We start from the raw sequence: 12841 nt of genomic DNA, 5'->3' as shown, positions 1-12841 counted from the left end.
TAGATACAAAGAACTCAGAACATGATGTCAAGGTAAATCAGGCCATAAGGATCAAATGGCAGCAATTAAATTAATAAAAGATTAATTTCAAACAAATATTAAGAATCTTTTTAACTGAAAGATGCTCTAAAGTTAGAATGATTTATGAGAAGAAGGTTCACAATGTACCTAGATATTAGACTGGGTAAATTAAGCTTTAAGAAAAGTCTGTTTGTATCTCAAAACTCTCAAACTGCTTCATATGCAATAACTCAATGAGATGAGATATAATGAACCAAGTGGCCTTTTATGGTCCTTGATTTTACAGACGTTTTGACTTACAGGAGCGCATTTACTGGCAGAAGAAGGTAGAGCACATACAGAATGTTGAACAAGGAGATACAAATAAAGCAGACCTAGAACAGGTTCTGAAAGAGATTCATGCTGAATATGAACAGCTCGCTAAAAGGAATAGAGAGGATATGGACAAATATAAACAAAAGGTAGGTTTGGAAAATATAATTAAATATAATTAGCCTTCTGCCATTTGAAAATATTGGCAGAATTTTACAGTCCCCTGCCAGTTAGTTTGCAGTGAAGGGTTCCATAAAGTTTTCTGGAGGATCCTCTTACTGTTCGTAATTTTACAGGGGTGGAAAAAGGCAGCCCTCCCAAATCTTTGGATGGCAGAATGGTAATTCCCACTGCCTGTCACAGTTCTGCCCATGGAGTAGACCATCTAACTTTCAAGCCTGTTCTGCTATTTAGTGAGATCACGCTTAATTTGCAACCTAAGTCCACATACCTTTCTTTGGTTCACAATTATCAAATCTTAGTTATAAAATTGCAGAAGACAATTCCCAACTTCTAGACTCCCAACGACTGAAAATAGTTTCTCTATCTACTCCATCAGTATCTTGAAAACACTGATCATCCCCTGGCTTTCTAAATTGCAGGGAATACAACCTTACTTTGTAAAAACTCATAATTTAACCTTGGAATCCAGGCGTTATTCTGGTAAATCCAAATTGCCTATCCTCCAAGGCATATCCTTCCTAAGGTCTGTTACCCAATACTTCTCATAGTACTCCAGGTGTGGTTCAACCAAGGTTTTTATTACTAAAGCCTGATTTCTATCCTCTTGTATTCAAGTAATAGAAACATAGAAACTCTAAGCAGGAGTAGGCCACTCATTATGATCACATCTGATTGTCAAATTCAATATCCCGATCCCACCCCCCGTGCACCCCCACCATAATCCCTTGATCCCTTTAGCACCCAAGAGCTTTTCCTGAAATCACACAATGTTTTGGCCTCAACTACTTTCTGTGGGTAGTGAATTCCACACATTCACCACTCTCTGGGTGAGGAAATTTCTCCTCACAGTTCTAGAAGGTTTACCTTATCCTCAAACTATGATCCCTAGCTCTGGACTCCCCCATCACTGGGAACATTCTTTCTGAATCTACCCTGTCTAACCCTGTTAGAATTTTATAAGTTTCTATGAAACCCCCTATCACTCTTCTAAACTCCAGTGAATATAATCCTAACCGACTTAATCTCTCCTCATATGACAGACCTGCCATTCCAGGAATAAGCCTGGTAAACCTTCATTGCACTTCCTCTGCAGCAAGGACATCCTTCCTCAGATAAGGACACCAAAACTGCACACAATACTCCAGATGTGGCCTCACTAATGCCCTGTACAATTGCAGCAAAACATCCCTATCCCTATAGTCAAATCCTCTTGCTATGAAGGCCAACATACCAGTTGCCTTCTTTACTGCCTGCTGTACCTGCGTGCTTACTTTCAGCGACTGATGCACGAGGGCAGCAAAGTCTTGTTGAATATCCACCTCGCCCAATTTACATCCATTCTACTAATAATCTAACTTCCTATTTTTGCAACCAAAGTGAATAATCTCACATTTATCCACAATATACTGCATCTGCCATGCATATGCCCACACTCTCAGCCTGTCAAAATCATTCTGAAGCATCTCTGCATCCTCCTCACAGCTCACGATCTCACTCAACTTTGTATCATCTGAAAATTTGGAGATAATACATTTAGCATCCTCTTAATGTAAACAGTTGGGGTCCTAACACAAATTCTCCCCCCCAACCTGTCAAGGAGTCCAAGTTTCTGCAGAAACATGAAATTTTACAACATGTTGTAGTCTGGTGGTAGCTCCAACTTTCATTCCATCATATAGCTGTCCAGGAATCTCTCCTGCTCTCACTTTCCACCATTCACTTATGTTGGGAGGATTTGCAAGTTGTTATACAACCTATTTGGCCATCAAGAGTGGGACGTGAATCCAAAGGGCCAATCTTCTTGTAATCAATCGTAAAAGAATATTTATTAACTTAAAAGACACACACAACAAGAATGGCTACAATTCAGGAGAATGGAACATTTAACTACAATTAGGCACACAGTATCTCATGAAGTTAACCCTGTTCCCATCTATCTACGTCCCTGAACTCTTGCCCCAAAACAACATCCCACGCAGTATAACTGTATTAAAACCAGCAAATAGTTACCACCCACAAGTTATATTTATGTTTGAAGAGTATTTTGTCTGTACACCGTAGCTTTCCTCTGAAGTATTCAAAGCCGGAAGCTTTTAGACTGGAATTATGCGCTTCCCATTCCTTTACTCCCTGTACTGGCTGCTTCCCATTCTTGTACTGCATTCCTGCTTCTGGATCTCAGGCCTCACTCTCCCCTCACAACCTTGGGCAGTTACAGCTACAACATCAGAACTTAGCCACACATGACCCAAGGTCCAGCATAGAGGGATGGAACTTGAGTGTCAATTATATAAAACCTTAAAGTGAGGGCTTACTGTAGTAATTTATTAACAACAAATGTTAAGCAACTGGTCTATAATGTCTGGCTCCTTTCGTTATATTCGTTAAATATTTGAATGTCATGAGCAATTTTCCAAACTTGAACGAACAATTCTGAAATCAAGAAAATTTTGAAAGATTATGGTCTGGACATCTGCAAAGTTCTCAGCCACTTCCTTTAAGATCTTGAGATTAAAACCATCAGGTCCTGGGGATTTGTCTCTCTTTATTGCCACTATTTTCTTCACTAATGTTATTTTGCTTATGTTAATCAAGGTGAGTCCCTGACTCTGGTTCAGTGTCCATTTCCTTGGGATGTCTGGTATGTTGATCTCTTCCTTCACTGTAAATTCTGATGCTAAGTTATTATTCTGCACATCTGCCATTTCCTTGTTTCCATTGACAATGTTACCATTAATAGTTTTTAAAGGGCCATATTGCTTCTCACTGATCTCTTTTCCATAATTTCATTGTAATAATTTTTATGTTGATTTTCAATTCCCTTGACAGTTTCTTTTTACTCCCATTTTATAGCTTGTTGTATTTTTTCCATGCACCAGAATCTGTACTTTTTTTAGTTCTAGTTTTTTTTAGTTTTATATGTTTTTACAAATATATAAAGAAGAGGAGGCTGGCTGGAGTGAATGTTGGACCCTTAGAGGATGAGAGGGGGATTTAGTGGTGGGAGATGAGGAAATGGCAGAGGCCTTAAATAAGTTTTTTGCCTCGGTCTTCATGGAGGAGGACGTGAATAGTTTGCCAGATATTAAAGATAGAAGGATGGTAGGAGTTGAGGGCCTGATTGCGATTACTGTCACTAGAGAGGTAGTGCTTGATAGACTAACGGGACTGATGGTGGACAAGTCCCCAGGACCGGATGGAATGCATCTCAGGGTTCTGAAGGAAAAGGCAGAGGTGATAGTAGATGCCTTAGTGATTATTTACCAAACTTCGCTGGATTCCAGGAAGTGCCGGAAGATTGGAAAACGGCTAATGTTACGCCGCTGTTCAAAAAAGGTAGCAGGCAAACGGCAGGGAATTATAGGCCGGTTAGTTTAACATCTATAGTTGGAAAAATGCTTGAATCCGTCATCAAAGAAGAAATAGTGAGGCACCTAGAAAAGAATGGTTTGATAGAGCAGATGCAGCATGGATTCATTAAGGGGAAGTCGTGTTTGACAAATTTATTGGATTTCTACGAGGATGTGACTAGCGTGGTAGGCAGAGGAGAACTGGTGGATGTGGTGTTTCTCGATTTTCAAAAGGCGTTTGATAAGGTGCCGCACAAAAGGTTGCTTCAGAAGGTTAGGGGGCATGGAGTTGGGGGTAAGGTGTTAGCGTGGATAGAGGACTGGTTGTCTAATAGGAGGCAGAGAGTTGGTATCAATGGGTGCTATTCTGATTGGCGGTTGGTGACTAGTGGAGTGCTGCAGGGATCGGTGCTGGGGCCTCAGCTATTTACCATTTACATAGATGATCTGGAGGAGGGGGCTGAGTGTAAGGTAACGAAATTTGCTGATGACATGAAGATGAGTGGAAAAGCAAATTGTGCGGAGGGTGTGGAAAGTCTGCAGAGGGATCTGGATAGGCTGAGCGAGTGGGCGAGGACCTGGCAGATGGAGTACAATGTTAGCAAGTGTGAGGTTATCCACTTTGGCAGGAATAATAGGAGGAGGGATTACTATTTAAAGGGCAAAAATCTTCAGCATGCTACGGTGCAGAGGGACCTGGGGGTCCTTGTGCATGAGTCGCAAAACCCAGTCTACAGGTGCAGCAGGTGATCAAGAAGGCAAATGGGATGCTGGTCTTAATAGCGAGGGGGATAGAATGTAGAAGTAGGGAGGTCTTGCTGCAACTGTACAGGGCACTGGTGAGGCCGCAGCTGGAGCACTGTGTGCAGTTTTGGTCGCTGCACTTGCACAAGGATATTTTGGCCTTGGAGGGCGTGCAGAGGAGGTTCACTAGGCTGATACCGGAGATGAGGGGGTTTGACTATGAAGAGAGACTGAATAGACTGGGTCTGTACTCGTTGGAGTTTCGAAGGATGAGTTGGAATCTTAAAGAGACGTATGAGATAATGAAAGGGATGGATAGGGTAGAGGTAGAGAGATTCTTCCCGCTCAGAAAGGACAGCAGGTCTAGAGGGTACAGCCTCAAGATGGCGGGGGGGTGCAGTTTAGAACAGAGTTGAGGAGGAACTTCTTCACTCAAAGGGTGGTGAATCTCTGGAATTCTCTGCCTGTTGAAGTGGTGGAGGCTACCTCGCTAAATATATTTAAGTCACGGGTAGATAGGTTTTTGACAGACAAGGGAATTAAGGGTTATGGGGAGAAAGCGGGAAAGTGGAACTGATTGACTTCAGATCAGCCATGATCTTATTGAATGGCGGGGCAGGCTCGAAGGGCTAGATGGCCTACTCCTGCTCCTATTTCTTATGTTCTTAGTTTTAGTTGTCCAGGCCTGTCTTGACTAGCATGTGGATCTCTTGCCCTTTAGGAACATAATTTCATTCTGTAGCGCATTAAATAATCTTCTTGAATACCACGCTGGTTATTTGACTCCTATCTCCGTAAGAGAGAGCAAAACTCGTGGTCTTCACTCACCTTCCAGGAGCAGAGATAGCTGAATTTGCAAGGGACACCTTTACAGGGGCAGAGAATAAAGACAACAAAAGACTTGTGGTCTTCATTTACCTTTCATGGGCAGAGACAGCTGAGTTTGTGAGGAACACCTCTACTCGGGAAGCGGGCTTAGTTTGAAAATAGATCCAGGAGTGAAATCATAGAAAAACAATAAGTTCATTGATAGGTGAGAAGCTGGTATTAGGAATTGTGTACAAGTAGTTTAAATTAGAAAACGTATCATTTATAAAGAAATAACTCCTTGGATTTTAGGAAGGAACTCTAGTAAAGTTAAATCAAGTCAAAGTGAAATAAGATAATAAAGTAAACAGAGTAAGATAAAGTTAACATAAGAATAGTGAAGTTAAGCAACTAGTAATTTGTCGTACTCATTTTACTTTTGCTAAGTGTAATAAATAGTTTTTAGAGTCACGGAATGGCAGTCACCTCAGCCAAGTGGAATGTACATCTTGTGGTATGTATGAAGTCATGGATGCATTTTATGTCCTTGACAAAGACATCTATCAGAAGTGTCACCAGTCACATAAGCTTGAGCTCCACGCTTTGGAACTGGAGTAGTAGTTGGAGTCACTTGTGCGACCATGAGACATGGATAGAACATTTAGGGAGGTGATCATACCTCAGGTTAGAAATGTGCAGCTGGAGTGGGAGTGGGTGACCATCCGGAGTCTAAAACAACCAGACAAGCAGTGCAGGAGGCCCTTGAGTCCCTCCTGCCTGCTAATTGATTTTCCATTTTGGAAGCTGATAAGCACAATGGCTCCTGAGAGAAGTGCATCCAGAGCCAAGTGTGTAGCAGGATGGTGGCTGCACAGGGGAGGAAGAAGAATGGAAGGTAAATAGTGATAGAGGATTCCATTTCTGAGACATGGATAGAGCAGGGTCAGGAATGGATGTTGCAGGTTCCGGGGTACAAATGCTTTAGTCGGAGTAGAGAAGAAGGTAGAAGGGGGGGTGGGGTAGCATTGCTAGTCAAGGACTGTATCACAGTGTCGGAGAGAAAGTTTGATGAGGACTTGTCAGTTGAGGTAGTATGGGCGGAGATTAGAAATAGGAGAGGAGAGGTCACCCTGTTGGGAGTCTTTTATAGACCTCCTAAAAGTTCTAGAGAGGTTGAGGAAAGGATTGCGGAGACAATCCTGGTTAGGAGTGAAAGTAATAGGGTAATTGTTATGGGGGACTTTAACTTTACGAATATTGATTGGAGTTGCTATAGTTCTAGCTCGCTAGAGGGGTCAGTGTTTGTACAAAGCGTGCAGGAAGGTTTTTTGTCTCAGTATGTAGACAGGCCAACTAGAGGTGAGGCTATATTGGATTTGGTGCTGGGAAATGAGCCAGACCAGGTGCTAGACTTGGAAGTTGGTGTGCATTTTGGTGATAGTGACCACAATTCGGTTACGTTCACCTTAGTGATGGGAAGAGATAGGCATGAACCTCGGGTCAGCAATTTTAGCTGGGGTAAGGGCGATTATGAGGCTATCAGGAGTGAATTAGGACGCATGGATTGGATTAGGGGATTACAGGGACTGGGAACGTCTGAAATGTGGAGTTTTTTCAAGGAGCAGCTACTGCGAGTCCTTGATAGGTATGTCCCTGTCAGGCATGGTGGATTTGGTAGATCTAGGGAACCGTGGTGCACTAAAAGAGTTGAGTCGATGGTTAAAAAGAAAAAGGAGGCTTATGTTCGGATGAGATTGGAGGGCTCAGATAGTGCACTAGAAAGCTTTAGATTGGCTAGGAGGGAGTTGAAGAGTGAGTTGAGAAGGGCTAAAAGAGGACATGAGAAGACTTTGGCTGATAGGATTAAGGAGAATCCTAAGGCGTTCTATAAGTATGTCAAGAACAGAAGGTTGGTCAGGGCAAGATTAGGGCCAGTTACAGACAGCAGGGGGAAGTTGTGTGTGGAACCGGAGGAGATTGGAGAAGTATTGAACCAATATTTCTCTTCGGTGTTCACGCAGGGGGACATGAATATAGCTGAGGAGGACATTGGGTTGCAGGGGTGTAAAATAGACAGTATTACGGTTGATAAAGAGGATGTGCTGGAAATTCTTGAGGGGCTGAAAATAGATAAGTCCCCTGGTCCGGATGGGATCTACCCTAGGATTCTCTGGGAGGCTAGAGAGGTGATTGCAGAGCCTCTGGCTCAGATCTTCAGGTCGTCATTGGTCTCTGGTGTAGTCCCGGAGGATTGGAGGATAGCGAATGTTGTCCCATTGTTTAAGAAGGGGAACAGAGACTTTGCCGGGAATTATAGACCGGTGAGTCTTACTTCTGTTGTGGGCAAGGTTTTAGAAAAAATTATTAGGGATAGGATTTATAGTTATTTGGAGTGTAATGAATTGATTAGAAATAGTCAGCATGGTTTTGTAGCAGGTAGGTCGTGCCTTACTAACCTTATTGAGTTTTTTGAGAAGGTGACCAAAGAGGTGGATGGGGGTAAGGCAGTTGACGTGGTATACATGGATTTTAGTAAGGCGTTCGATAAGGTTCACCATGGTAGGCTTCTGCAGAAAATGCAGATGTATGGGATTGTGGGTAATCTAGGAAGTTGGATCAGGAATTGGCTATCAGATAGGAGACAGAGGGTGGTGGTGGATGGTAAATATTCATCATGGAGTGCAGTTACGAGTGGTGTGCCTCAGGGATCTGTTTTGGGGCCACTGTTGTTTGTAATTTTTGTTAATGATCTGGATGAGGGTATAGTTGGGTGGATTAGTAAATTTGCTGATGACACCAAAGTTGGAGGTGTGGTAGATTGTGAGGAAGGGTGTCATAGTCTGCAGGGAGACTTAGATAGGTTGCAGAGCTGGGCCGAGAGGTGGCGGATGGAATTTAATGCGGAGAAGTGTGAGGTAATTCACTTTGGTAGGAGCAACAGATGTGTCGAGTATAGGGCTAACGGGAGGACTTTGAATAGTGTGGATGAACAGAGGGATCTAGGTGTGTGTGTACATAGATCCCTGAAAGTTGGGAATCAAGTAGATAAGGTTGTCAAGAAGGCGTACGGTGTCTTGGCGTTTATTGGTAGGGGGATTGAATTTAGGAGTCGCAGTGTAATGTTGCAACTGTACACTACTCTAGTGCGGCCGCACTTGGAGTACTGTGTGCAGTTCTGGTCCCCGCATTACAAGAAGGATGTGGAGGCGTTGGAGAGGGTGCAGAGGAGGTTTACTAGGATGTTGCCTGGTATGGTGGGGAGGTCCTATGAGGAGAGACTGAGGGATCTAGGGTTGTTTTCGTTGGAAAGAAGGCGGCTAAGAGGGGATCTTATTGAAACATATAAGATGATTAGAGGTTTAGATAGGGTGGATAGTGATAGCCTTTTTCCTCGGATGGAGAAAGCTAGCACGAGGGGGCATGGCTTTAAATTAAGGGGGGGTAGCTACAGGACGGATGTCAGGGGTAGGTTCTTTACCCAGCGGGTGGTGAGGGATTGGAATGCCCTGCCTGCTGCAGTTGTAAATGCGTCTAGTTTGGGGGCGTTTAAGAGATCTCTGGATAGGTTTATGGACGAAAAGGGATTGGTATAGGCTAGTGGGTCATTGTTTTTGTAACTGGTCGGCGCAACATCATGGGCCGAAGGGCCTGTTCTGCGCTGTAATGTTCTATGTTCTATGTTCTATGTTCATAGTCAAGCGGATCAAACAGGCATTTCTGCGGCAGTAAATGTAACTCCATGATGGTGTGTTGCCTCCCTGGTGCCAGGGTCAAGGATGTCATGGAGCAGCTGCAGGACATTCTTTGGGGAAGGGCAATCAGCTGGAAGTCATGGTCCACATTATTACCAATGACATAGGGTGAGATCCTGAAAACAGATTTCAGGGAATTAGGAAGAAAATTAAAAAACAGGACCTCAAGAGCAATAATTTCAAAATTACTCCCAGTTCCACGTATTACTGAGCATAAAACTAGGAGGATCAGTCGATTAAATGCATGGCTGGAGAAATAGTGTAGGAGGGAGGGCAACAGATTTCTGAGGCACTGGGACTGGTTCTGGGGCAGGTGGCACCTGTACAAGATGGACAGTTTATATCATAACAGGGCTGGCACTGATACACCACACGGAGATTTGCTGTATTATTGGGGTGGTTTGAACTAGCTTGTTAGGGGTGGGTGGGAACCAGAAGGCTGACCCAAATTGGAAGGAAGTAATAAGACTATAAGAACTAGGAGCAGGAATAGGCCATCTGGCCCCTTGAGCCTGCTCTGCCATTCAATAAGATCATGGCTGATTTTATTGTGGACTCAGCTCCATTTACTCGCCTCTCACCATAACCCTTATGTTGGTTAATGTTGGTAACAGGAAGTTGTCATGTGACTAGAAGGCAAGATAAACAAATCAAAGCGCCGAATAAGTGTTGAATGCAAATTCATGTCAAAAAGACAAAGCTAAGAATGCTCTATCTGAATGTACGCAGCATTCATAAGAAGATAGAGGATCTAAAAGCACAAAGGTAAATGGGTATGATATAATTGCCATCACTGAAGCATGACTGTATGGTAACTAAGACTGGGAACTGAATATTCAAGGATATTCAACATTTAGGAAGCAAATATGAGGGAGGAAAGAAGGATCACTTCCACTGATAATAAGAGGAGGGATTAGTGCAGTAGTAGGGGAGGATCTCAGATGCGCAGAAGCTGTTTGGATGCAGCTGAGAAACAATGAAAGACAGCCGACATTCATTGGAGTTGTTTATAAGCCACCGAATAATAATGGTAATGTGGGGCATTGTATTAATCAGGAGATGGAGAAACATGTAGCTTGGGCAGTACAGTGATTATGGGAGACTTCAATCTGCACATAGGCTGGTTAAACCAAGCGAGCAATAATGCTGATGAAGACAAGTTCCTGGAGTGTGTTAGGAATAGATTTCTAGAGTAGTATGTTGAGGAGCCAACTAGAGGACAAGCTATTCTTGATCTAGTAATGTGTAATGAAAAAGGACTAATTAATAATCTAATTGTAAAAAAAAACTTTTAGGGATAAGTGCTCATAACGTGATAGAATTTCACATCATATTTGAAAGTGAGCAAGTTCAATCTGAAGCCCCTGGCGTTAAAGCTGGATAAAGGAATTATGAAGTCAGGAGGGACAACTTGGCTGAGGTGGATTGGGAAAAAACATTAAAAGATATGACTGTGTATAGACAATGGATAGTCTTCAAATAATTATTACATTGTGTACAGCACCTATACATTTCTTCAGGGTGCAAAAAGCCCAAAAACGCCAGTCAACCCTGACTGACAAAAGAAGTTAATGATTGTATAAGATTAAAAGGAAAGGTTTTTCATGTTGTCAGAATTAGTAATAAACTTAAGGATTGGGAAGTTTTTAGAATACAGCAAAGGATTTTCTGGATTTTCAGAAGGCGTTTGACAAAGTACCTCACAAGAGGTTATTGCAGAAGGTCGAGGGACATGGAGTTGGGGGTAGGGTGTTAGCGTGGATAGAGGATTGGTTGTCAAATAGGAGGCAGAGAGTGGGGGTCAATGGGTGCTATTCGGATTGGCGGATGGTGACTAGTGGAGTGCCCCAGGGGTCGGTGCTGGGGCCTCAGCTTTTTTACCATTTATATAGATGATCTGGAGGAGGGAACCAAGTGTAGGGTGTCGAAATTTGCTGATGACACCAAGATTGGGGGAACGGCAAATTGTGCGGAGGGTGTGGAGAGTCTGCAGAAGGATCTAGATAGGCTGGGCGAATGGGCCAGGAAATGGCAAATGGAATTTAATGTTGGCAAGTGTGAGGTGGTCCACTTTGGTAGGAATAATGGTAGGAAGGACTATTACTTACGTGGCGAAAAACTGCAGCAGGCGACGGTGCAGAGGGACCTCGGGGTCCTTGTGCATGAGTCGCAAAAACCCAGCTTGCAGGTGCAGCAGGTGGTGAGGAAGGCGAATGGGATGCTGGCCTTCATAGCGAGGGGGATTGAATATAAAAGTAGGGATGTCTTGCTGCAGCTGTATAGGGCATTGGTGAGGCCGCAGCTGGAGTACTGTGTGCAGTTTTGGGCGCCACACCTGCGCAAAGATATTTTGGCCTTGGAGGGAGTGCAGAGGAGGTTTACTAGGCTGATACCGGAGTTGAGGGGGTTGAGCTATGAGGAGAGGCTGAATAAACTAGGCTTGTACTCGTTAGAGTTTAGAAGAATGAGGGGAGATCTCATTGAGACGTATAAGATGATGAATGGGATGGATAGGATAGAGGTGGAGAGACTCTTCCCGCTCAAAAAAGACAGTAGGACTAGGGGGCACAGCCTCAAGATAAAGGGGGGGCGGTTTAGAACGGAGTTGAGGAGGAACTTCTTCACTCAAAGGGTGATGAATCTCTGGAATTCTCTGCCCGTTGAAGTGGTGGAGGCTGCCTCGCTAAGTATTTTTAAGACGCGGGTTGATGAGTTTTTGATAAGAGAGGGGATTAAGGGTTATGGGGAGAGGGCGGGAAAGTGGAACTGAGCCACGACAGATCAGCCATGATCTTATTGAATGGCAGCGCAGGCTCGAAGGGCTAGATGGCCTACTTCTGCTCCTATTTCTTATGTTCTTATGGCCAAGAAACTGACAAAGGGAGAACAGAATATTAATGCAATCTATCAGAAAACTTAAAATTGGATTGTAAAAGCTTCTATCAATATGTGAAAAGGATGCATTTGGCTAAGACAAATGTGGGTCCATTACAGGCAGAGCCAGGAGAAATCACAATGGGGAATAGAGAAATGGCAGAAAAACTAAATGATTACTTTGGGTGGGATTTTATGCTTCACTTAGGCAAGATCGTAAAATCCTCTCCGAGGCCAATGGAGATTTCTGTTCTGGGACCCTCATCCACCCTGATTCTGGGGTGAGCAAGGTGGTCGGGTTTTGGCCTTTGTGTCTACCAGATTTAGAGATCCAAGGGACAAGGGAGAATTCTGCATTGAAGAAAATTAGTGTCAGCAAGAAGGATTTATTGGAGAAATAAATGGGACTGAATGTTGATGAGTGCCCAGGATCTGATATTACGCATCCTAAAAAGAGGCTGCTATAGAGATAGTGGATGCATTTGTGACTATCTTCCAAAATTCTACAGATTCTAGAATGGTTCCTGAAGATTGGAAGTTAGCAAATGTCACCCCACTGTTTAACGAGAGAGGGAGAGAGAAAACCAGGAACTACAGACCTGTTAGCATGACATCAGTGAGAGGGAAAATGCTGGAATCTATTGCAAAAATGTGATAAATAGATACTTGGACAGTCATGATCGATTGGACATAGTCAGCATGGATTTATGAATGGGAAATCATGTTTAATAAACTTATTGGAATTTTTTTTGAAGACGTTACTAAGAATTGTTAAAGGAGAGTCGATACTTGCAGTAT

General features: G+C 43.3%; 1 protein-coding gene across 1 annotated transcript in view; it reads left to right on the top strand.

Moving 5' to 3' along the window:
* Positions 1-12841, top strand: part of LOC145349783 (glial fibrillary acidic protein-like) — a 95463-nt gene that overhangs the window by 49476 nt on the left and 33146 nt on the right. Inside the window, exon 4 of the mRNA XM_080198328.1 lies at positions 324-482. Coding sequence (XP_080054454.1) covers positions 324-482 — 159 coding nt within the window. The remainder of the gene's footprint in view (positions 1-323; positions 483-12841) is intronic.

This window comes from Carcharhinus amblyrhynchos, chromosome 11 (genome assembly GCF_965287045.1).
Source record: "Carcharhinus amblyrhynchos chromosome 11, sCarAmb.v2.hapA, whole genome shotgun sequence".
In the NCBI taxonomy this organism is placed as follows: domain Eukaryota; kingdom Metazoa; phylum Chordata; class Chondrichthyes; order Carcharhiniformes; family Carcharhinidae; genus Carcharhinus; species Carcharhinus amblyrhynchos.
Note: the sequence above shows the minus strand (reverse complement) of the source record. Positions and strands in the feature narration are given on the sequence as shown.